This window comes from Etheostoma spectabile, chromosome 12, assembly GCF_008692095.1.
Source record: "Etheostoma spectabile isolate EspeVRDwgs_2016 chromosome 12, UIUC_Espe_1.0, whole genome shotgun sequence".
Classification (NCBI taxonomy): Eukaryota; Metazoa; Chordata; class Actinopteri; order Perciformes; family Percidae; genus Etheostoma; species Etheostoma spectabile.
In genome coordinates, this window is record NC_045744.1 from 29,657,492 (window position 1) to 29,681,429 (window position 23,938).

A 23,938-nucleotide genomic window follows, 5' to 3' on the forward strand; every position below is an offset into this window, starting at 1 on the left:
AAAAAAACACGGGTGAATAAAACAATATGGTGACAATCCATATAAGCTACATGTGCATTTCATCATGGTTCCCTTTGAGGCCGACAACCAACTCTGCAAATTTTTTTTTTTAAATAACGGAGATAGTTGCTTAGAGGGCAAAATGTCCTGATTTTGTCCACCGGCCAAACGGCTTGTAAAGGTTGATATTTTACCAGCCACTCAAGAGAAATCTCTTGTTGGCTGATGAGTGAAGCAATGCAACCAGCCACTTGCATATTTAGCCAGCATTTGGCTGGTGGATGGCCGCTCATTTTGTACCCTAGTTGCTTGTCTTAATTGTTTTATCATATGTAACTCATTATCCTGAGAAATTCAGTATATAGTCCTAATTTGAGTAAATTAAAAGAGTCAATATTGCTAATGCAAAACTACACCGAACAAACCCAACAAATGATATCAAACCCCATCTATCTACCCTGACACAAACAATAGAAATGAAAATATAACACGGCAGCCTTGTTGTCTACGTCCAGGCTGAACGGCTTTGATAATCCTGACCGATACTGCAACACCTACACCTTTTGACAGACACTTTTCCAACAGAAGCCTTTTTTTTTTTCTCCAATCAAACCTAATAATCGCGTCACATAAAATCATTCTCAAGCAAAATATTGCAGGCATAATTTCTAACCAAAGAAAGAGACGGAAATAACAAAGCCTGCAAATGAGAAAACAAAGGCGAGCTTACAACAGACAGTCAGAAAAGGTTGTGGGCTTTCTTTCCACTGCTTTAGGTCTTTGACTCCGCCAGGCCTCTCAGAGAGCAAACCTGAGGAGAAATACAATTCTGAAAAACACCTCTACGCACACTTAAATCTGACCTACTTCAAATAACATAACCCCACACTCAGATTGACAAGAGAAACACATCCAACAGTAACCAGAGGAAACACAGCAAAAGATCGATTTCTGGTTACCAAAAACTGTTCCCGCTGACTCGGCTTGCCAGTAGGTCCTCCAGATAGAAAAGTTCTCTGGGATCTCATTCAACAAAACGTTTTTCTTCTCAGCGAGCTGAAAACAGATCATGATGAAGGGATACAGTCCATCAGTGAAAAGGGACACCAAAAAAAAAAAAAAAAGGAGGGTCCCCGACAATGTTCTGGCATGCACAAGAACTTTGTGACGTCCTGTGACATCCCGTCATATCAACGCAAGACAGATTGTTAAACTTGGAAAGGTCTGATTTAATGGATTTGCAGTAGATTGTTCAGTACAAACAGGCTGCTTGAAGTCCTCAATCTTCTGTCAGTCACTGAGACCAACTACTGGTTAGCAACACCGAGTTACAATTACAGATATGCAAGAGAGAGGCTGAGCAACGTTTGGAAGTGTTTACACCAGTGCAAATGTTCCTATTGGTAAAAGTGGTATTAACCCCACAATACTATAATCATACAGGGGACTGAACAACTCAGAAGGATTAATAATGTTCTCTCAAAGTAAGGTTTTAGGTGATAATGAAATAACGTCTGCACTGACGAAACTGGTGACTTTTGTGCTGGTGCAAATTTTGACCAGGTCTGACCCTTACACAACAATGCATTGATTTTTGCCTCTGAAAATAATTCAGAGAGTCAGGGAAAAACGGCTCTTTTCGATTGGTTTTAGTTCTTCCAAACCAAGAACTTCTGGCGACCCGGACTGAACAACGGCTAGCGTTTGTCAGCTAGATTGGGGATGCCATAAAAAAAAGCATGTCACGACTCCTCGTTGCCGGAGTCGTCTTCATCGTAGCAGCAATCGCCGTCCTCGCCCTCCACGTCGTCGTCGTCGTCGTCGTAGTAATAGTCGTAGAAGAGGTCGGAGCCTTCGTCGGGGGCCGGGGCGCGCGTGCGGATGCAGTACTCGGCCAGCGTGGTGGGCACCTTCACGCCGTCGCGCTCAGCCTCCGCCTTGGTGGCCAATACCTGTTTCCTAAAGGGAGACATTACAAGAATATTTACGATGAAAATTGCCAAAGTAGCTCTTCAAATTTTGGTCCAGTCTTGTGAGAAAGGCTTTTGTAAGTGACGACAATAAAGTGCGACTGTTCACCTGATGATCTCTACGTATTCCCGGTCCTTGCCCTTGCTGTCCCTCCATTTGCGGTACATGACGGAGGCGTCCACATTGGCAGGAGAGAAGGTGTTGGGCTCATTCAGCAGCGAGATCACACTCAGCAAAATGGTCCTGGAAGCAAACACAAAGGCGAGCGTTAAAAACCCAACACACTCTCCAGAGATGAGTAACGTGGCAATTTTGAACAGGACAGAAACATTAATTATTTCTTTGATTACCAAATGTCAAGTCATTTTAATTTATATATATCTAAAACAACTTAAGCTGACCCAGAGTGCTTTCCAGTCGAGGCCGATGATTTAAGATCTGCCTCGACTAAAGGTAAACAACGTTAAAGAAATTGATGGTGCACAACAAGCAATACAATATGTAATCCCAAACAACTCACATGGATGATGAAACCAAAGTCAAAGCAATGGAATAGTTATTAGAGAATGAATAAAATCAACTGCAGATTAAAAAGCAGTAAGAGGGACGCCCTAGAGCGGGCGCCTTTATAGGAGGCTTACTCCTCGACGTAGAGGCCGCGGGTTCGACTCCGACCTGCGGCCCTTTGCTACATGTCCCCCCCCTTTCTCCCCTTTTATTCTTCAGCAGGCCTATAAATAAAAGGCCTAAAATCCCCCCAAAATTTTTAAAAATAAAATAAAAGCAGTAATACAGGTAGTTTTAGTTGTTAAATCTAATATTTATATCTGCTTACAACTACATTACAGTGTGCTATAAACTATTAACTAAATGTTTATATACCATTTGTGCTAAATAGGAGGTTTAAAATAAAGTTTTGACAACTAATAAATCATTGATGAGTACTTTCAGCTGTAGTGTGGTATCGCCTCCGATACTGCCTAAAACGCTGGTACTGGTATCGGGAAGTACTGGAGTTTATGCACCAATACCAAACAATAAAGCCCTAAAGAAAACCTACGTTAAGGTAGTTTATTTGTGTTCTTTTTCTGTTATAACTAACTGTCAAACGGTATTAAAAAAAAAAGTTCGTTGGCGTTCATTGTTCGTGTTTGTTCATGTTTCACAAAAGAGTTTAACGTGAGCCAGGCCGACAACAAAGAAATCATATCACATCCATACAGGGATAGAAGCAATCAGCTGTTAAAACATAATAAAATATATGACACGCTGGTATCGGATGATACGCAGGTTCAGGTATCACAATCGGTAAGCAAAAAAATCTCTAGTGTGAATAGATGAACATACACTCTATTGACACTATTAGGTACACATGAATGATCTAATGCAATCCAGTACAACAGCTCTGCCACATATTCTATCTTGATGAATTGTATAATGGCCAGTAACTTTTAAAGAGGTGTTCATTTAAGTATTTGTTTACTACCGAGGGCGTAGTTAGTTATTAGTTTTGTGCCTCTGTAACGTTATTATCATCACCTATTTGACTTATTCACATCAATACTAGAAATTATACTTTGAATTCCGACATCTTTGTGCGCTCATTTACAAAAGAAACATAAAGCCTTGATAATTTTGCTCATATAAAATGTAAATGTATGATTTGCTCTACACATTACTTAGAAAGATTTTCTTTGTGGCCGAGTTACGTGAGCTCAGTTCAGGTGCAGCTTTTATTTTTAGCAGCGATGGAGGATTTCCTGATGTGGGTGCCCTTAATAAATGATTGCTTAGTAAATTATTTGGGAAGAAATGATGAGCTAACACAAATCCACCATGAAGCACTTTAGTTGAAAGAAAACCATCGAGCTATTTTACGATTTACACAGATGGTGTAACCCATTCATGTTTTGTAGGTCTACAAATGTTGCACAACACACCAACATATAAAGGGCTGGCTAAAAACAGATCACATTACACATGTGATGCTGAATAAGCAGATTTGAATTCAATGTCTGAAGAGACTCTACTGAAGACATGTGTCATGTGACGAGGGCATGGAATAAGGTCAATAATTCAAGTGGTTGAGAGAAGAAAAGAAGGGAGGCAACCAGAAAGGAGAGACACATGAAGAGAGATATGAGGGCGTGTGCTAACCGGACATTCTGGGTGGGATTCCACCTCTCTGAAGGCAGCTCTCCACTTTGCGGGTCATCCACTGGAGGGTGCAATATAGAAATACACACATCTCCATTCTAAAAACAGAGGAAATAAAGTGCTTTCAATATGGGATGCATCATATGACAACTGAAGGATGTTAAATTGTGGTAAGGGCACGAAAATGCATCACATTTCCTATTATATAACAGAATCAGGGTGTGATACGTCACCTCATAGATGTTGGGGTGCCACATCTTGGTGAGGAACCGGAAGGCAGGTGGGGAGTATGGGTAGTCAATGGGGAACTTGATCCGAGCCTGGGGCCAACAACAGGTCTTTACATTTGGTAGTGCAGTGTAGTACTACAGTTTACTATATGGCATATTTTACTGAAAGACTTTAAGTGTTTATCGTGGTCTATGTTTTAATGACATGCCAGATGTGACAATTTCCCACCTTTCGGACAAAAAAAAAAAAGTTCTTACCTTAAAATACCCCCCTTCGTAATGAGTGTTTGGGGGTCCGAAAATGGCGACTTCCCAGTTGTACATATCAGCCTCGTCCACCAGTGTTATTTTGAATCCCTCGACGGGCTCCTCCTGAAGGCTCTTCATCTCCAACATGAGTGCTTTCTGGGAACTGGCAACATGAGTGTGGTCGTGTTGCGCCATATCAAACCGGGTGGCTTTCAATATTATCTCGAGTCGACAGCTGACGGTTTTGTATACGCGAACACGGCTAAGTTAGCCTAACTAGCCAAACAACCCACTGACACTGAATAACAACTTGTCTGTTGTCGACGTTCGGAGACAATGAAACAGGCCAAACCTGACGGGCCAAGTCACAAAGGTTGCGTTGTTTTGTCTCGAAATGAGGTAAATTATTTACTAATGTCAAAGCTCTGAAATTGTTTAACTGACCAAACCATTGTGGCGGACCAACGCATCCAGCTTTAGTTTATCTAACGTTACCTGGCAGGGCAGGCACGGATATAAGCCGTAAATCTACTGGTAGCTGCTGGCTAATGTAACTAGCTAGCTAACAAGCTGTACCTGACGGACCAGCTGAAGACGAGTTTACCGTGGCGCGAATACTTTCTAACTACCTATGAGGGTCAAATTAGAAAATAAAACACAGCTATTGATCTGAAATGCTAGAAAACAAAACCTCTAACGACAATAGTCAGAAATGTAGCCGATATCGCCCTAACAGAAGGACTGGATAAAGAAGAATGTTGCTGAAAGGACTCTCGGATCCCCTCAACACAGGCAACGGCGCCTTGCGTTGTCTGGGATTTGTAGTCCACGCGTCTATAAACATGACTTTTAACCGTAAAAAGTGAGCAAGAAGCTACACAATGACGTACAATAATACACGACTATATAAATAAAATGTGAACTACGAGGAACTGGTTGAGCTGTTACCATTATTGTTTGAACTATTCACGTAAGAGGGAATATGGACAACTACATTTGTCAGTTTCCTGACGTCACGAAAACACGAATGTTGTTGTGTTTCTGAAAAGCAGCTTTGACCTAATTTCACTCGGACATTATTTGGACAAAATAAAACATTTATATGTTGTTAAATTGATTTAATACGTGCCGTGTCCTATAAAAACCATTAAACAAGTGGTTTTTATTAATACTACATTTTCTCAAATTATACTCGTGACGTCTAGAATGTGCGCCTTTTGGTAGAAAGCCCCTTTATGGCTTTCTGCTGCCTGTAGAATTTGAAACAAACTACCAATTTTTTTTAAATAAGGGTAAGTGTGTTAGAGTCCGGCATGAATGTCCACTTACTTTATCAAATGTTTGACACATTCACAAGTATACTTTACACTGTAGTGTGTGTGTATATATTCTTATATACTTTATTTAGAGAACACAAGAACAACAGTATGCAACTGTCCAAGGTGCCTATTGAAATACATGTTTGTTTAGAGCTGTTATATTGGTTATTGTCCAAATTTTGGTTAGAAGTCCGACCATTACTTTTTGTAAATTTGTTATTTCTTTATAATAATAAAACTGTACCAAACTATTTTTCTATCGCGGATATCATCACTACGTTTTCTTTGTTACCTCTTATTTACGCGACAGAGTGCATTTCGGACCCCGCCAGTTCGTGATGGATTCCAAAACACGACGTCGGCTTCAGTCCAAGTCCAGAAGTCGGAGCCGGGATCGGCGAAACAGGTCCAGGGTGATTCGGTCTCGATCTCCGGAGAAAAGGAGAGGCGGCAGTCGCTCCCTGGATGCGAAAAGACCCGCCCGCGGCCGGGAGCGGTCGGGCAGCGGGAACTCCAGCGACGGCTCTCCGGACCGACGTCGGCCTCCACACCGGGACCGTCCAGGTACCCGGAGCGGCTCGGAGAGCGACAGGAGGCGGGGAGCCAACCGTCCCAGGAGCCATTCGAGCGGTCGATCATCAAGGTAACAGCTTTTGCCGTCTTGTGCTAGATGGTTGGTTGGAGTATTTTCATAAGAATAATTAAGATTAAGATTAATGTATCCTTTATTAGTCCCACAAGGGGAAATTACAATTGACACTCTGTTATTATTACACACATTACACACAGGCCTGGATTACACACACATGCTCAGTACCTATACATGCACTAAATGGAGAGATGTCAAAGTGGGGGGGGGGCTGCCCATGGAAATGAGCCCCGAGCAGGTGGGCGTTCGGTGCCTTGCTCAAGAGCACCTTGGCAGTGCCCAGGAGGTGAACTGGCACCTCTCCAGCTACCAGTCCACCACCATGCTTTGGTCCGTATGGGGACCTGAACCAGCAACCCTCCGATTCCCAACCAGCTCCCCTAGGCCACCCCTAATAATAATAATAGTAATAATTTTAAAATGTATACTCTTTATTGATCCCCTATGGGGAAATTACAATTTACACGTTGCTATTACACAATACACACAAGCCCGAGGTACACACACACACACACACACACACACGTCAGGTCCTATACATGCACTAATCAGAGTGAGTAGGCTACAGCTACTTAACAGGCACCCTCAGCGGTTGAGGGGGGTTCGGTGCCTTGCTCAAGAGCACCTTGGCCAGGAGGTGAACTGCGACTCCCTACAGACTGCACTACTACAGCCCGATTCGACCTGCTATAACAGTAATCCGAGAATGTAATTATTCACACAGCAGGTCAAATAAATCCCAGCCCATGTGTCCCACTGTATTCTTGGTACTTTGTAACATGCTTATAGTTAGACCTCTCAGCAACTAAAGCTCTCCAACAGGCATACCACACCATCATGGATGTCAATTTGCTTTAGTTTACCTCTTTATAATCTACTACTACTATTTAAAACCATCAATAACACAATTAAAACATACAAAGTAGGAGTATTAAACAAATCCTTTTGATCAAGTGTACAGAGTTTGAAAAACTAGATAGGTGTGTTTTTCTGTGACACTGTCTATCTGAGTCCAGACTGCACCCTAAAACCATCATACCGACTTTCCTCTTTACAGAGACCTTTGCTCTGCTTATCGCACCAAAGCCTGCAACCTTTCTTCGTTTATTCAACATACATTATAGGCAAGGATTTGGTATAACACATACAGTGGCTTGCATAAGTGTGAATGTATAATGTATTGTAAAGAAATAAATGTTCTTCCTCAAAATACAGGGGGCATAAGTATACACCCCCCTCTGTTAAATTCCCATAGAGGCAGGCAGATTTTTATTATTAAAGGCCAGTTATTTCATGGATCAGGATACTATGCATCCTGATAAAGTTCCCTTGGCTTTGGAATTAAAATAGCTTTGATTTGCATGAGATGATCTTATGGAAGTTCCTCATGCCTAGCGCTAGGTAGGGTGATGGGTATGTGATGATGTGGGGGGGGGGGGTATTTTAATTCCAAAGGCCAAGGGAACTATCAGGATGCATAGTATCCTGATCTGAAATAACTGGCCTTTACAAATAAAAACGTGCCTGCCTCAATGGGAATTTAACATAGGGGGGTGTATACTTATGCCCCCTGTATTTTAAGGAAGAACATTTATTTCTTTACAATACATTATTCATTCACTAAGAAAATTGGTGTCCTTAAAGGTTGGATTTTTCTAATTTGTTTTGAATTAAGGCATTAAGATCAATTTCCAAACAATGTTTTTTTTTATTCTTCCTTTTAGTCAACTTTAGCCTGGGTTTGAAAAGTTATGCAAGCCACTGTAAATGTAAATAAGAAGACCTTGAATATGTGAGCCAGGTCAACGTCAAGGAGCTTCTGGTGGATCTGGATCTAGGTTTTCCAGGGTTTAGAGCTAACCTACTGACTCTAATACACAGGGCAGCTTTTTGCATTTTTCCTCTTACATTCACTCTGTCACATTATGTATTTCTACATGGTTGCTCATCTAAGAGCAAACATGTACTAAAACACCTTTTCTGTCTCAGTTCTGATTCAGATGATGCCAAAGTAAGGAGGGGGAGAAAGGAGGAAAGGAGGAACCGGTCCCAGTCCAGCTCTGACTCCCGCGATGGAAGCAGCGACCGAGAAAGGAGAAGACGGAGAAGTCCTGACAGAGGGAGTCCAGGCCGAGACAGACAGAGGAGGGAGCGAGACGGAGATAGGAACAGGGAGAGGCGGAAGAGCAACAGCAGAGACAGGGCAATGACAAACGACAGAGACAAAAGCCTAGAGCGCAGGAAGAGGAGTGAAGACAGGGAACAAGGGCGGAGTGAGAGAAGCAGCAGAGAGATGGGCGACAGAAACAAAGGCAGACAGCGCTCCAGTTCACCCGAGTCGTCCGACAGCTCCGGGTCGGATCACGGGGGCCGCGTGGTCAAAGAAAAGGAGGATAAGAAAAAGCAGAGGGAGATGATGAAAGCTCTGGAGACACCAGAAGAGAAAAGGGCCAGAAGGCTGGCAAAGAAGGAAGCAAAGGAGAAGAAAAGGAGAGAAAAGATGGGCTGGAGTGAGGAGTACATGGGGTACACCAACGCAGACAATCCCTTCGGCGACAACAACTTACTGGGCACGTTCAAGTGGCAGAAGGTGAAGTGGAGAGCCGTTTAACAGCATTTGATGAGTTGTCATTGTAAACCGTATTCAAAATAGAGCCCGACCAATGAAGGATATTTAAGGCCGATACAACACAAATATTTGGTTATTTAAAAATCCGCTATTTTCCGATATATTGGCAGATTTAAAAAAAACAAAAAAAAAACATAAACAGATTTGACAGATATGAGTTCTCACTAAAAGAATATAATTTGTTTTATTGTCACAACAGAACATTAAAATATATTAAAGTTCTGACAATAAAATGTATAAAAATACAAACTTAAGATATGAAACTTAAAAGTCCTTTGAACAAAAACATAAAAAAAAAAAAAATCAGTGTTGCCAACAAGGACGTTGTAGAGTGTCCTCTGGTGGACAGACCATGCAACACCATCACTAACAGGGACGTTGTAGAGCGTCCTCTGGTGGACAGACTATGCAACGCCATCACTAACAGGGACGTTGTAGAGCGTCCTCTGGTGGACAGACTATGCAACGCCATCACTAACAGGGACGTTGTAGAGCGTCCTCTGGTGGACAGACTATGCAACGCCATTACTAACAGGGACGTTGTAGAGCGTCCTCTGGTGGACAAACTATGCAACGCCATCACTAACAGGGACGTTGTAGAGCGTCCTCTGGTGGACAAACTATGCAATGCCAACCTTCATAACATGGTTGACCGTCCGTTTTTATTTTTTAAACATTCATTTATTTCTATATCGGCAGGTCAATATATCGGTCGGGCTCTAATTCAAATTTAGCCGCAGTGTCAGAATTTTCTAATAGCTACCTGTCATAACCAAGCTCTCAGTATTGTAACTCATCCAAGATTTTTTGACTGTAATTTTTCAGGCGTTGGATAAGAAAGGAATTGGCCATCTGGGAGAGAAAGATCTCAAAGACAGGAATAAATGTATTCAGGAGGAGAATCGCCGAGAGCTGCAGAAGGTAGGAGCTGCGGGGTGGTGTTTTGTGGCAGTATGAGGTTACAGGGATATCAGTAACAGCCCTTTAATAATCATACCAACCTTTGCATATACAGGTGAAGCAGCTGCGTCTGGAGAGGGAGCGAGAGAAGGCCATGCGAGAGACGGAGCTGGAGATGCTGCAGAGAGAGAAGGAGGCGGAGCATTTCAAGACCTGGGCTGAACAGGAAGACAACTTCCATCTGCATCAGGCCAAACTAAGGTGTGTGTGTGTGCATCAACAATGAGTGGATTCCATCCCAAGGGTTTGTTTTGTCAGTTAAGTTCCAGGCTCCTTCAACTTTACGGATTCTGTGTCCAGGTCTAAGATCCGAATCCGGGATGGTCGTGCCAAGCCTATCGACCTTTTGGCGAAGTACATCAGCGCAGAAGACGACGATCTCGCCGTGGAGATGCACGAGCCTTATACCTTTCTCAACGGGCTGACGGTCACTGACATGGACGACCTGCTGGAGGACATTAAGGTCTGTGGTTGTGTGTCCATTCCAGTTTAATTGCCTTGTACAAATATAGATCTTGGAAGATCTCCAATTGCACAAGATCGCTGTTAAAGGGGAGATCTAGTAACACAAACAAGTGCACCTTAGAGATCTTAAAACTCTTAACCCTTGTCCTCGGGGTAAAATTAGACCTGTTTTCGAAGTTTTTTAATATCAGAAGAACCAAAATGCCCAAAAAATAACATGGCTGCATGGATGGTCTTTGTTAAATTTAATGATTACTTTCTTTGAATTTGGGCTTTTTTATTCAGTTTCAGAGCATTTGAAAAAAAAATTTTAAATAGGTATAATGTCATATAAATTAGGTTTATTGACCATGTATGGAAAGGAAGTTTGAAGAAAACATTTTAAAAAGTGTCAAAAGCATAGAAAAAAACGCCAAAACTGCTGGATATTTGGACCCGGAACTTCATGGTCTACAGGAAGACTATACAAGGGTTACAGTGCCCATATTATGAAAAACACTTTTTCTGGGATTTGGGAAGCTTTTTGTGTCTCTGGTGCTTCCACACACATACAAACTTGGGAAAAAAACTATCCATGGTGTTTTGAGTGAGACCCGGCTTCTGAACGTCGTCTGTCTTCAGTCTCCGGGGGAGCTGTTCAACATCTGCACAGCTTTCTACGTCACTAGAGACGAGGTGGCTAACCGTAGCATGCTAGCTCGTTGTCATTGGCAAAACACAGCTCCAACAGCCACTAGTTGACCATAATCTCCAAAAGAACTACTTCCTGTCCCTGTTCTACTTCCTGTCCCTGTTGTGCAGGTATTCCACAAGTGTCCCTGGTCTAGAAGACGTCTCCCAGCTAATCCTGCCTTGGACTGACCAAAGCTGGAGAAACAGTTATCTAGCTGATGGGCTCTTACCGAGCTACTGAGCATGTGCAGCTCCCAATAAAGATAGGATAGAAGTGAGATGTCTCACTCTGGAGCTAAAACAGAGACCTAAACACACAGGGTGAAAACCGGATCTGCAGCAATGTGCAGCACAACAAAAATATGGTGTTTTTTGAAATTGAAACCCTGTAAACCTATTCTGGTACAACCTCAAAATACAATTATGAACCTGAAAATGAGCAGAATATGGGTGCTTCAGTATGAAGTCACATAAAACACAAGTCAGGTTAAAATGAACCAACTCAAGATTGTGATTGGTACTGCGTCACGTTCTTAGCATCTGGTCTAAGTGAGAAATAATTTCAACATTAATTGTGCAAGTTGAAGCCATTAGATGTAGAATTGCTGTTATGACAGTATCATTCAAATTATGACCTAAACAATCAACAATGTTGTACATTTTAGTGTCCCCGATGCAGATCTGTCTGCTGTTGTCTTTTACCTGTCATTAAGAGCTCCAAATCCCAAAGTAAATCAAATTATTTGAAATGCTTCACTTTTTTCTCGGTTAAATTGCACATAGGTGAACGCGTGAATACAAAATGTCGCACAAAAGTCATATGCAGACATTGATCTGGAATGATCACCCAGCCCAAAGTGTAAACTGAATGATTTCTCTCATGCAGGCCCCTAAACATGACATATGCCATGTGTTAACAACTGTTATTCTTCAAAAGAGCTCCAGCTGCATATGGTTGACTGAGTGTTGTTGCGCCGGCAGGTGTACATGGAGTTGGAGCAAGGGAAGAACGTGGACTTCTGGAGGGACATGACGACCATCACCGAGGACGAGATCAGCAAACTGAGAAAGCTCGAGGCCTCTGGGAAAGGACCAGGTACTCCCTTTTCCCTGCTTTGTTTTACACGGGAAGTTACATTTGCACCATCTGACTATCGTTTTGATTCTCAGGTGATCGCCGCGAGGGCATCAACACGGCTGTGAGCATCGATGTCCAGACGGTGTTCAAAGGAAAGACGTACAGCCAGCTGCAGGCGCTGCACCTGAACATTGAGACTAAGATTCGGGCTGGAGGGTCCAACCTCGACATCGGTTACTGGGAGAGTCTGCTGCAGCAAGTCCGAGTCTACATGGCCAGAGCAAGGTACCAATGTGTTTTGCTGTTGTAATAGTTCCATGGATGGCTTGTAATCTATGTAGTGGCCAGTGTAAAACTAAAAATGTAATGTCCCAGGTTGAGGGAGCGACACCAGGATGTGCTCCGTCAGAAGCTGTTCAAGCTGAAACAGGAACAAGGAGTGGAAAGCGAGCCTTTGTTCCCCATCATCAAAGACGAGCCGAGGAGCGAGGATGACGAGTAAGTTACCTCAAAACAACGCACAATACACATCCTGAAACGTGTTTCTATGACGGGTCAGAAAGTTACTGTGCATACTGTCAGGTGACAGTCACCTGAGGTTCAGCTCTCACTTCCCACTGTTTATTCTCACTTCTGTGTTTCAAAAAAAGGGGGACCACAGCAGAGGAGCCTGGTCCATCCACAAGAAATAAGAACAGAGAAGAGGATGAAGAGGAGCCAGGTCCATCAACCTCCACAGCAGGAAACCCAGACGAGGAGGGAGGAGAGAAGGGCGACAAGAAGAACGACGAGAAGGAGGGCGAGGTGGTGGAGGCCGTGCTAACGGAGGAGGATTTGATCCAGCAGAGCCAGGCGGAGTACGACTCCGGTCGCTACAGTCCCACGCTGCTCACGTCCTCGGAGCTGCCGCTGGACACGCACACCATCACGCCGGAGGAGGACACGCACCGGCTGGAGTTAGCACGCAGACAGCTGCAAGTCACCGGTACGAGACTAGAAACCCACAGACACACTGCGAAACAACACACAAACACAAAAAGCTTCCAAATCAGACACAAACATAAAAAAGTAGTGCCTGCAGAGGGTAAATCATGTAGCCAGGTAGGAGAAAAATCATGAAAAATGTCATTAAAAGAAAAAATAAGAAACACCAGTCCTCCGTGGGGTAGCAGTCAATTTCAAGCCAACCAATTTTTGTGTTTTTGAGTATGTGAGGTATATGTAATGTTTCTTCTTCTCGAACAGGGGACGCCAACGAGAGCGCAGAGGACGCCTTTGTACGTCGCGCCAAAGAGGGCATGGGCAACGACGAGGCCCAGTTCAGCGTGGAGTTTCCCGTCACGGGGAAGATGTACCTCTGGGCGGACAAATACCGTCCCAGGAAACCTCGCTTCTTCAACAGGGTCCACACGGGCTTCGAGTGGAACAAGTACAACCAGACACATTACGACTTCGACAACCCTCCACCCAAGATCGTCCAGGGTTACAAGTTCAACATCTTCTACCCGGACCTGATCGAAAAGCGCTCCACCCCGCAGTATTTCCTCGAGCCCAGTCCCGACAACAAGGACTTCGGGATCTTGAGGTTCCACGCTGGCCCTCCGTACGAGGACATTGCCTTTAAGATTGTAAACAGGGAGTGGGAGTACTCCCACCGACACGGCTTCCGCTGTCAGTTCGCCAACGGGATCTTCCAGCTGTGGTTCCACTTCAAGAGGTACCGCTACAGGAGATAGGAGCCAGAGACCAGGACGGACCAAAGCCCCAGGCACTGGGTTTTATGTTGTAAAGGCTGTGCAGTCTCTAGGTTGTTGAAGTTTTTTTAGCTGCTCTCTCACAGCAGTTCGTCAAAGCAACAAATCACTGTACTGTTGTCTGAAAAAGTTAATTGTAATGTAATCTGAAAATTACACATTAAAGTTTTTTTTCCTCATTTTTACTCTTTGCAAGTTGCCACTGGTTAATGGCTCAGGCCCTGTTTACACGTACACGGTTATTTTGATTATCGGAGACATTTTCCTTCGTTTACACACAAACCTAATTTGCCTCTGAAAACGAGTGTTTCTAAAGACTCCGGCCAGATTGGAGATTTTAGAAATCTTTGTTTCCAAGTAAACCGAAACAAATTGGAGGTTTAGGCAGCCGAGGATTTCAAGATTCGTTGCTGTTGTTGCTATTTTGAGGATTCTGATTGGCTGCCGTTGGCTTGAGCTTCTCGTTACACTGCCACCTACAGGATTGGCTTGCTCTTGACGGCATATATACACGGGTACATGTAACCAAACACTTTTCTGAAAACTGACAGGTGTGCACCATGTTATTTTTGAAAACAGAGGTTGAAATATCTGTTGTAAACACTGATTTAAAACATTAAATGAAACATGTTATTTTCCAGTTACAGTTAAAACACTGAATATCTGAAAGTTGGTCAGTGTTCAGAAAGACTGAATCCACATTTCCAAAAGTACAACTATGACTCATCGCTGCAGGTATCTCCTTCCACAGCTGTTCTTCACATTCTTGGCAAGTTCAGTCACGTTGAAAACTAGTAAACTATGTTGGCTATATTTAGAGTCACTGGAACAACACAAGGTAGAAAAGGTTTAATAACAGAATCTTTTTCAGCTAGTGGTTAAAAAACAAATGGCTCAATATCAGTTATTGTACATTCCCTGCGAAATCATACAAATCGTTCCAAGATATTAGGACTCACAACAATTATTAGGAAGCTAAAACATTTAAATTTACACAAAGCAGAAACTCAAGTATCTTTCATTCTTGTACAAATAACTATTATAGAATTGTGTGGTGTTTCTTTCAACCCCTCAGAATATTTTAACGAGATTTCAACGCAAATGATAAAAACTGACAAATCCAGTAGTTCTGACTAGAAACAAACTGTTTGGGGCATTCCCATTTCTCAAACTTTAGTGGTACTGAAGTTGTATTACAACTGGATGTTTTGTGTCCAACTTAAAGTTACAATTCCCCAACGCAGCCAATGGACCCTGAGATGAAGACTTGCGGGTCATTAAAATCATCACACAAGCTCTGTTTGGCAAAATATGGTAGGTCATTTGAGGTGGAATCTTTACCTGGTAAATTAAAGATCTTAGATGACCGTGGTAATTATTCCAAATTACTAGAGGTCTCCAGGTAATACGAGTAGCATGAGAATAGGGCTATAGACTGTAAAAGTAGAACTGAACACAGTAATGCGCTTGTCATTTTCAAATGTCACTCGTCATCGATATACTGCAGAGATGAAAGAACAACTTTTGGGCCGTCATTCTCTTCCTCAGCCGCGCTGAATGCCGCCTCTCCTCCGGTGTGGTTGTTATTACCGCCGTTGTTTGTTCCCGACACCAGGGGCTTGTCCTCTGCCAGTGCAGGCCTCAGTGCATCCTGGTAGGTCACGCTGGTGTTCAGACCGCCTTGCTCATGAGCCTCCTGGGGTTGCTCTCTATTCTTCTTTCTGCAGTTCCAGGGCAGCGGTAGGTGGCCTTTGTAAAAATTCCAAGCCAAAAGGGCAAGAAGGGAAACTACCAGGAGCCCGACTACGGCCTGCAGTCCAGCCACAGAGGGGCCATCCTTCTGAGCCTGGGGTAGAATCAGTCTCCCATCCTTAGACTCTGCTGAAGCCATGCTAACCTGGTACTCAGCCACAGTGGTTGTGTACTCGTGAGCTTTAGAGGGCTCCACAGACAGGCAGCGGTAGCGACCGCCGTCCGAGTCTGTGGCATTGAGGATGAGCAGTCCGTCTCGTAGAAGCTGAAGGCGGGTCGAAGGCGTCAGAGGGCTGCCCTCCCGCTCCCAACTGGTTTTTGCCAGGGTGGAAGGCGAAGGGCAATCGAGCTTCCGGTTTCCGCCGAGCCAGATGGTCAGATTCATAGGCTTCACAGGATCTGAAAACAAAACAGGGGTCCTTTACATAATACATTTCAACAACTAACAATCAACATCAAATATGGTTATTTCAAGTTTAAGAAGTAGAAAATAGTGTAAACCCTGCCAGGTTCAGTTTTTATTCAGAATAACTTTTGGTTATGTGATAGTATGCACTAACTCACCAGCATGTGGGCACAGAGAAGCATCCCCCCCTTTCACACTTTGGATTAGTTCTCTAAAGCAAAAGACAATTATTGAAACTTCATTTCGACAGATCACAACACTGCTTCCTCTACATGCTGGGACAGACGCCTACCTTTGTGAATTAGCAAGGTTAAGACATTTCCCAAGAGTCTGGTCCCAGCCGCAGTAGGGGTCTCTGGCTAGAACACAGTCGATACAGGATGAGGACCTCCCACATGTGGCCAGTGGTATCTGTGCTGCTCCGTGGTCTGAGCCTGCATACAGCTGACCCTGTACACAGTGGATCCATCCCACACAAACACAGAGCACTGGCCCTTACTGTATGCAGGTGCTTTACTGTAATGTACTATGAACACACTTGAATAGGGATATAAAAGTAATGAGTCTAATTTGGCTAGGCCAGACTTTGTAATTACCGTGACATTAGAGAATTTCAGAATCTTGATTGGCTCTGGGGGCTCAAAGATTTGCACTTCCTCTATGATGAACATCTCTCCATCGTAGTTCACTGCTTTTAGCAATGTGCCTTCCTCTTTACGTATAGAAACAGAAACATACTATATTTACCTTCTTGCCACTGATGTCAAGTTATCAAATGCAGCAAAGTGAAATATACACAGGACGTGTATTGTATTTTTTTTGTATTGTATTTTTTTATTCATAAAAAAGGACAACACATGAATCAACATTTGTGTGAATGTGCCAGTGTTAGCCAGTCGGCTAATTTCCAACCGTAGTCCTTTGGTCAGATGATTTTAGACCATGGCAGGAAGACGCAATAAACAAAAAAACATTAATGCAGGTTTAAATATGCACATTGTAATCAAAAAGACACCACACATACAGCTAGATCAGATATATAATTTTTTTGTATGCCATGCGTAGCTGCAGAAAGCATCCGGACACTAGCAGAGATTCCACAACACCAGTAGCTCCAGTTAATGTAAGAAGCCGAGCATCAGGACACGTTCACGACACTAACACCAGTCAGCCACGCAAAGCAGTAGCAAGCAGTAATAAAATAGGAAATAAACTATATCACTCTCTCATGAGGAAGGCGTTAATACAGCACAGACTAATAAGATGGTATAATAGTTAACATACATGGTGGCAGTGGGTTGCGCTGATACACATACCTGTGCCTATGAACATCACACGGTACTTCTCTCCATCTGCTGCCTGCACTTGGTTCACTATGATGCGTGTGAATGTAGCTCCCTTTCGCACAAGCACAGGCTTCTCTCCTATTGGCTGGATAGCTTGGTCCATTAGGGGCCTATCTTTGATAAATTGAAGTGTCCGGTCTGGGAGGTCCAGGGTCTGAGTTATACCCACTTTACGAGCCGCATTGTTTATACACTGGCGAGAAAAGTGAAGGAAAGGGAAGGAAAAGAAAGGCGAGAACAACGGAGTCAGTGTACAAAAGGAATCAGTTTCTTGCTGGGACTCGTACAAAAAAAAAAAGAAAAAAAAAAAAGAGTTGCCTTCTGAGTTTTGTCACACACACACACACGCACGCACGCACACTGAATAGTGGGTAGACTCACAGCTCCAGGCCGAGGGACGGGGACATCTCCGCTATACATAACCCACTTAACAAAAGAGGTTTCTACGGGGACTGGGGTCTTGTACTTCCCCTCTGCAAACACTCTGCTGATGTCAGACACGCGGTACGCACACACTGCAGACAGGTCTGATGTGTCCCTGAAACACACACAGAAAATGTGAGCCAAGTGGTGTGCCAAAGCAATTAAGGAGAAAGAGACCCCAAGAAACACACACAAATAACCGCTTTGTTCATTCAAACGTACGACTGTGGTGTGAAGACGGAGTAGAACAAGCAGTCCTTCCAGGGCTGGTGTGGGTCACACGAGCGGTAAGTGTCCTGAATAACGTACGGCAGCTGAGACTCCAGCACTGGACAGTCCATTCTGGCCTTCAGGAAGGATGTCCATTTCTTCTGCAAGGTCCTCTGACCTCCGAGATCCCCCTGTGAGTACAGACCCCATTATGCCAACACTGGTAAGTGGAAAAACACGAAGACAAACGGGATGCACAATCAAGCAGCGGAAAGGGCAGTGCGAGCGCCACTGAGGAAGTGCTGTTTATAAGGTATTGTCGTTTTGGGAAATGGAGCCGCGACAAATAAGTGACTGCAGAATAAACTCTTGTTCACCTTGCAGACGCGGGCCACACGGGAAACCACCAGTTTGTTGTAGCAGTCGCACTCCACAGCCGTCTCACTGAAGAACAGGTAAACCTTGTCGTCATCTCCCTCCTCACTCATGTGACTCTCTGGCATCTGAGCCATGGAAACAAAGTTGGGCTCTGGCATAGAGAGAAGAAGAAGAAACGTTGACTCATCACGGATGAGAAATCACTAAAGTAAAACGGCTCAAAAACATTTCTCAGCATGTGATTGTAGTTACTTTTCCCATTTGATAGTATACACGGCATCACAAAAAAAAACTTGATTTTTGGATCTGCAGAGCTTTTTGCACACCATTAATACTAGGACTGTAAATGATCTGATATCGATTCATACAATCCAGAATCCATCTCTGGTCTGTATCATATGAAACTAGAAGACCTAAGGAATCCATTGGTACTACGCCATGCCAGCATGTCTGTAAGGGAAGAGTTTGGGCCAAGTTTTGATACAGTCAAACCTCTTCCCTATTTTACCGTGGTATATGGTATTACCGTGATCTCTCTCTTTCTAAATTATATTTGTCTCCTTAATAGTAACTATATATCTCTTATCTTAATCCTTGTCTCCTATATAAGTGAATTGTATTTTTTTTTTTAATGACGTATTGAAACTGATACCGTTGCTATTTTTAAGATCCCGCGGTATACCGCCCAACCCTATGTAAGGGAATAACACTCCAAAGTTAGGCTACATTTTTACATTTTTAAAGGGGTCCCTTGACCTCTCACCTCACTATATGTGATTGAAGTGTCACTCAGACTGTAGAGTCTGTACAGTTGCACTTTATTGTGTTGACTGCTGTAGTGTGTTCATGTTGCATAAAACGTGCATTCACAAGTTACAGGGAACCTTGTCCAATTGTAGAATCTCTTTCATACCCAAGCTAAATTTTGTACTTGTAACTAAATATGCCAAAATTGACATTAAAGCAAAACAGAGTCAAATCAGCCCTCTTACATACGATCCCGTCTCACCGTGAAGCCAGGAGCTCTTGAACTCCGTGCGTATGGAGTTAGGAGAGCTGCGAATCAGGACGGGTTCAGAGCCAAGGAAGTTCATTGAAGTGGCTGAGTATAGGCTGTTTTCTGGCAAGACACGACCACAGACACAGAGATGCAAATTAAAAAAAGAAAACTGCTATATGAACTGTTCCTCAATTCTTTATCTTTTGTATAACTGCTACTCACCAACCATGATGGAGGCATATCTCTGGAAAGGATCAAATGGACACTTTCCTTTGCCATCCTCTCGTTTCTTCTCAAGAGTCAGGTTTCCATCGGCATAGGACTGCACAGGCAAACGCAGAGGCACTTTAAACCCTAGTTATTTTACACACACTATGATGTGTTATGTGTAATAAACGGAATATAAATTGAGATAAGCGAGCACGTCTCACCATGTAACCACACTCGGGATCGAACGCGTTTGTTCCACACACAAACATCCTGTTGTCCTGTGTCTGATGCAGGATCCGGATATAGTTCTTGCACTCAGTCTGTAAATTGAATTTAAAAAAATAAAATAGCAATGACAGCTGCCCAATGTGCAATACAGATGGAATAGCAAAAAGCTTAAAAGGGACCCACCTCAGGATCTTTTCCTTTGTTTTTACAATCATCATTTTGCTTTTGCGTCACTTCCCATTTAACCTAAAAGAGGGAAAACAAATTGAGTTTTTCAATGTTTCTGTTTAGTTTTTTTAAGTTGAAGTGTTTTCTGTTCTATCTTTGGCATTTACTATGCCTTTATTTGACAGTGGAGAGAGAGAGAGAGAGAGAGGGATGACATGCAACAAAAATTGCCTGGCTGGAGTCAAACCAGAGACAGCATGACCTCATTTCCACCATGCAGTCCGGTTCAGTTCAGTTTGCTACACATTACGGCTATTTTTGCGTTTCCCATAGTCAAAAGTTGATGGAGAGCATCATTAGAACTGCTCCATTCTGTCCTGTTTATTCGTTACCCTTTTGTTGACATGCCTAGCACACTGATCCGTTACTAAAAGGTGGAGCTAGAAACACTGCAGTCTGTTTATTGGTGGAGACCATCCTCTGCATCGTTGGTGAAGAGGAAATACAGCGAGATCCGGACGGAGCAGTGAGGATTAAAAATGTTTTTCAGCTTGATTCTCAGCACATGGCTGTAAAACATCTCCTACCACCCGGTAACAACCACGCCTACATTAAAGCGTACCATCCACAGTGGGAATGCTAAACAGAGCTAATGCTCAGGTACTTGGATGTATAGGCTACCTCCAGTTGTAAAAGGTTTTAATATAAAGAAAGTGTTGATAGTGAAGTGATATTTACTGTAACCATTAGGCTACCAAAGCAACACCTTGCACCATTTACACCCTTCATTAAAGAAACAAAAGCAGTTGTTCGGTTGATAAAAAAGTTAGAAGAAATTCTTTATTAGGAATAATCCCTTGAGATGTGACATCTCGTTTTCGAGGGGGTCCTTAAAAGGCAAAGAAAATATACAGTACATTCACATTTAGACAAGACAATTAACAAAACAGCTTGAGGGGAATAATAAAAATAAAAACATACACCCCAAACATAGGCACATACTGACAAACAAAAACAAAAGCTCTCCATCACACCAAAATCACCCATATCCTTCCCATTCCAACCAATAAATATTAAACAAAAAACAGTTATAGTTAATAATAATAACAGTTTGAGAAAATAAATAAAATATACATATAGTATGTACAAATATACATGCGCACATAGTGTAGAGAAGCAAGTAAAATGTCCATGCAAATGTAACTGAAGTGGAGGTGTAACAGCTGAAATCAGCAAATAACTTCCAGTAAAGCTGGTTGGTTTCCTGGCCTGATGCATACGTTTGCTCTTAAAGATTTCTTAGCCCTGGGCCAAGAAATCTCCGATAAGAAATGTCAGACTATAGAACTAGTGTAATTGCATTGTTAATGTTTGTGTTCTTACTGAAGCAAGTTTTTGGGAGATGTTGTTGAGGTCAAGAGCATACACCGCCTCCCTGGCACCCAACAATAGCAGGTCCAGATCTTCTCTCAACAGCATGGTGGAGTAGTTGAACACTCCCTTCTCGTGAAACAGGTGAGCGTTGTTCCCTAGACACAGAACACGACTGATTAACCAACCAGCAATGATTAAACCCCGTCTCCCAATGAGTCAGCCCAAACGTAATCAAACCACATGAGCCAACACAAGTTGACACATTCTGAGCCAAGGTTACACAAGACTGGTAGCAACACTCACTATGGTAGGGCACAGATCTACGGGGGACACAGTCCAGTGGGGAGTCTTCTTCCAGCGCCAAGGCCAGGGGTAGCAGCCAAAAGGCACAGAGGGCCGGCAGCAGATGCATGGCTTTTATTTGTTCAGAGGAATTTAAGCTTTATTGTTTCCTTAACAGTCACTCATACAGGGGCAAAGTGAGTGAGTGGCATCTATGACGTGATGAGGTCTGTGCTGACTCAAGGGCACTGGCCCCTTTACTGGCCCCGCACGGCAGGCTGTCCATGATGAGATGGATGGCACAGACCAAAGACACAAAGCCGAGGAGGGCTGAAAGAGACATTTCACAATCAATTCACCGGACGCTAACCTGACAGAAAAAAAAGCTTCAAATTATGTCTACACGACACACAAAAAAAATAGAAAACCACATGTGAAGAGAAACATTTAAGATGTGTTCAAAACAAAAGCGAGAGAGACAAAGCAAAAGGGTAAAGGCATAGCCAGAAAGGGCAGCGTGAGCTAAAGTCAGCGCGGCAGTAATTCTGCCAGTGCCATAGTGATGTTAATGCAGGGCCATGAAAGGCATTCAGCAGGGTGCAGGGATGTCAACTTCAGCTCTCCTGCAGCACCAACACAAGCACACAATAAGAGATTCACAGAGAGTGTCAAGACTGGTGTGGATGAGAGATGAAGTCTTGCACCAATTGTTTTGTTGCAAGAGCTGTTGCACATTTTAGTTGCACGCACACCAACAGAAAACATGTCGGTTTGACTTGTGCTTACCACTAAACCCATGTAAGCCTAGCAACAGAGACAAAATTAACCTGAATTTGCTTCACTTGTAATTGTAGGAACAGTTGCTGTTTTCTGTTATTTTGACCAGCAGTGTGACCACAACCTGCTAAGAGGGTGTGTAGCCTACCGGTGCTTGTTTCCCAAGACAGGTCTGTGTGTGACTGATGATGAGCTGCTGCTTGTCAGAGTATACACTCTTGATAAGATGTTTCAGATATTTTAGCCCTGGGGCCGAGAGAGAGAGAGAGAGAGAGAGAGAGAGAGAGAGAGAGAGAGAGAGAGAGACACACACACCCTTGGCGTTTAACTACATTAATGCGTCGAATGTCTCCTGGCAAAAGCAAGCCCGTTAGCAAGAGTGTACACGTTAAGCTTGACGCATTAAAGTTAGTCTAAAATCAGTTGTCGAGTCAAAAATGCCCCTCGGAGCAATTTAAGAGACAGCGTGTCAGTTATAATTGTTTATTTAGAATATCATTTTTGTTAAAGTACATTTTACCACATGTAATAGTGTGGTTTTTTTGCTCAAACTTCCCCAAAAGCCGAAACAAATGTAGAGTGCCAAAGTGCACGAGCTAACCAACTAACTAGCTAACAACACACTCCCATCAAAGTAAATCACTTACCTGCTCTCCGACACGCCCAAGACCGCGGAAGCTTCCATTAAAAAATTAGTCCCAACACCTGTTTAAACGTAATTTCCAAACCATTACCTCTTCATTAACTAACAAGCTGGCAGTAAAACTAACTCAGAATATTTCTAAACGGCTGAGACGTGTAATTCCCACATACACACACCTTGCTAACGTACACTGAGATGAAAAAAAACTTCGCGCGAGCTCGCAACTTCCTTTGACGTAGAAACGCGGCAGGTTTTCACTTCTTTAAACCTCAGACTTCAGGAGAAAAAAACCGCCTGTAACAGTTCAGAAGCAGGTCTGTCTCTGTCGGGTCCTCTCAAAGTCACAGCAGTCAACCGTTATTGTAGAGGGACTCAGCGCTCACATCCCGCGGTGAAAAGGCTCTGAATGACTGGCTGCTGCTCCGGTTGGCCCCGCAGTTTTTGTATTCTCCCTTGAAACCGTTGGGGCAGCGTAAGACGCGGGTCTAAGTTCTGCTTAAATTTTCAGTTTTACCCATTTATTTGTCTCTCGGTGGAGAGCACAGCTGATTCCAGATGAGCGAGGTAGACAATAAGCAGCTGGAGGTGTTAAGCTTACGTTGGCACGC

At 43.3% G+C, this 23,938-nt stretch overlaps 3 protein-coding genes across 6 annotated transcripts; 1 reads left to right on the forward strand and 2 right to left on the reverse strand.

Moving 5' to 3' along the window:
* Nucleotides 1–152: 152 nt before the first annotated feature.
* LOC116699736 (ubiquitin-conjugating enzyme E2 R2) lies at nucleotides 153–5,413 on the reverse strand. Its single transcript, XM_032532459.1, has 5 exons — nucleotides 4,617–5,413; nucleotides 4,362–4,448; nucleotides 4,129–4,226; nucleotides 2,080–2,214; nucleotides 153–1,959 (listed from the first exon to the last, which is right to left on the reverse strand). Exons 1-5 carry the CDS (start codon nucleotides 4,800–4,802, stop codon nucleotides 1,743–1,745), a joined length of 723 nt encoding a protein of 240 aa, XP_032388350.1. The 5' UTR covers nucleotides 4,803–5,413; the 3' UTR covers nucleotides 153–1,742.
* Nucleotides 5,414–6,230: 817 nt separating this feature from the next.
* Nucleotides 6,231–14,324, forward strand: LOC116699730 (cactin). Of its 2 annotated transcripts, none has more exons than XM_032532449.1 (10): nucleotides 6,231–6,569; nucleotides 8,565–9,165; nucleotides 10,030–10,125; nucleotides 10,220–10,365; nucleotides 10,465–10,627; nucleotides 12,283–12,397; nucleotides 12,472–12,664; nucleotides 12,755–12,877; nucleotides 13,030–13,364; nucleotides 13,625–14,324. In XM_032532449.1, the coding sequence occupies exons 1-10, from the start codon at nucleotides 6,265–6,267 to the stop codon at nucleotides 14,113–14,115; spliced, it is 2,568 nt and encodes an 855-aa protein (XP_032388340.1). In that variant the 5' UTR covers nucleotides 6,231–6,264; the 3' UTR covers nucleotides 14,116–14,324. The 2 variants fall into 2 exon arrangements, with proteins under 2 accessions (XP_032388340.1, XP_032388341.1); XM_032532450.1 differs by having other exon boundaries at nucleotides 12,755–12,874.
* Nucleotides 14,325–14,967: 643 nt separating this feature from the next.
* LOC116699731 (semaphorin-4E) lies at nucleotides 14,968–23,938 on the reverse strand. 3 transcript variants are annotated; one of them, XM_032532451.1, is made up of 16 exons: nucleotides 23,507–23,938; nucleotides 23,335–23,392; nucleotides 21,932–22,240; nucleotides 21,638–21,783; nucleotides 20,270–20,332; nucleotides 20,080–20,178; nucleotides 19,871–19,970; nucleotides 19,658–19,768; nucleotides 18,648–18,799; nucleotides 18,283–18,461; nucleotides 18,019–18,175; nucleotides 17,608–17,830; nucleotides 16,888–17,003; nucleotides 16,584–16,741; nucleotides 16,450–16,502; nucleotides 14,968–16,284 (listed from the first exon to the last, which is right to left on the reverse strand). In XM_032532451.1, the coding sequence occupies exons 3-16, from the start codon at nucleotides 22,038–22,040 to the stop codon at nucleotides 15,617–15,619; spliced, it is 2,334 nt and encodes a 777-aa protein (XP_032388342.1). In that variant the 5' UTR covers nucleotides 22,041–22,240; nucleotides 23,335–23,392; nucleotides 23,507–23,938; the 3' UTR covers nucleotides 14,968–15,616. The 3 variants fall into 3 exon arrangements, with proteins under 3 accessions (XP_032388342.1, XP_032388344.1, XP_032388343.1); XM_032532453.1 differs by having other exon boundaries at nucleotides 23,676–23,929; XM_032532452.1 differs by lacking the exon at nucleotides 23,335–23,392.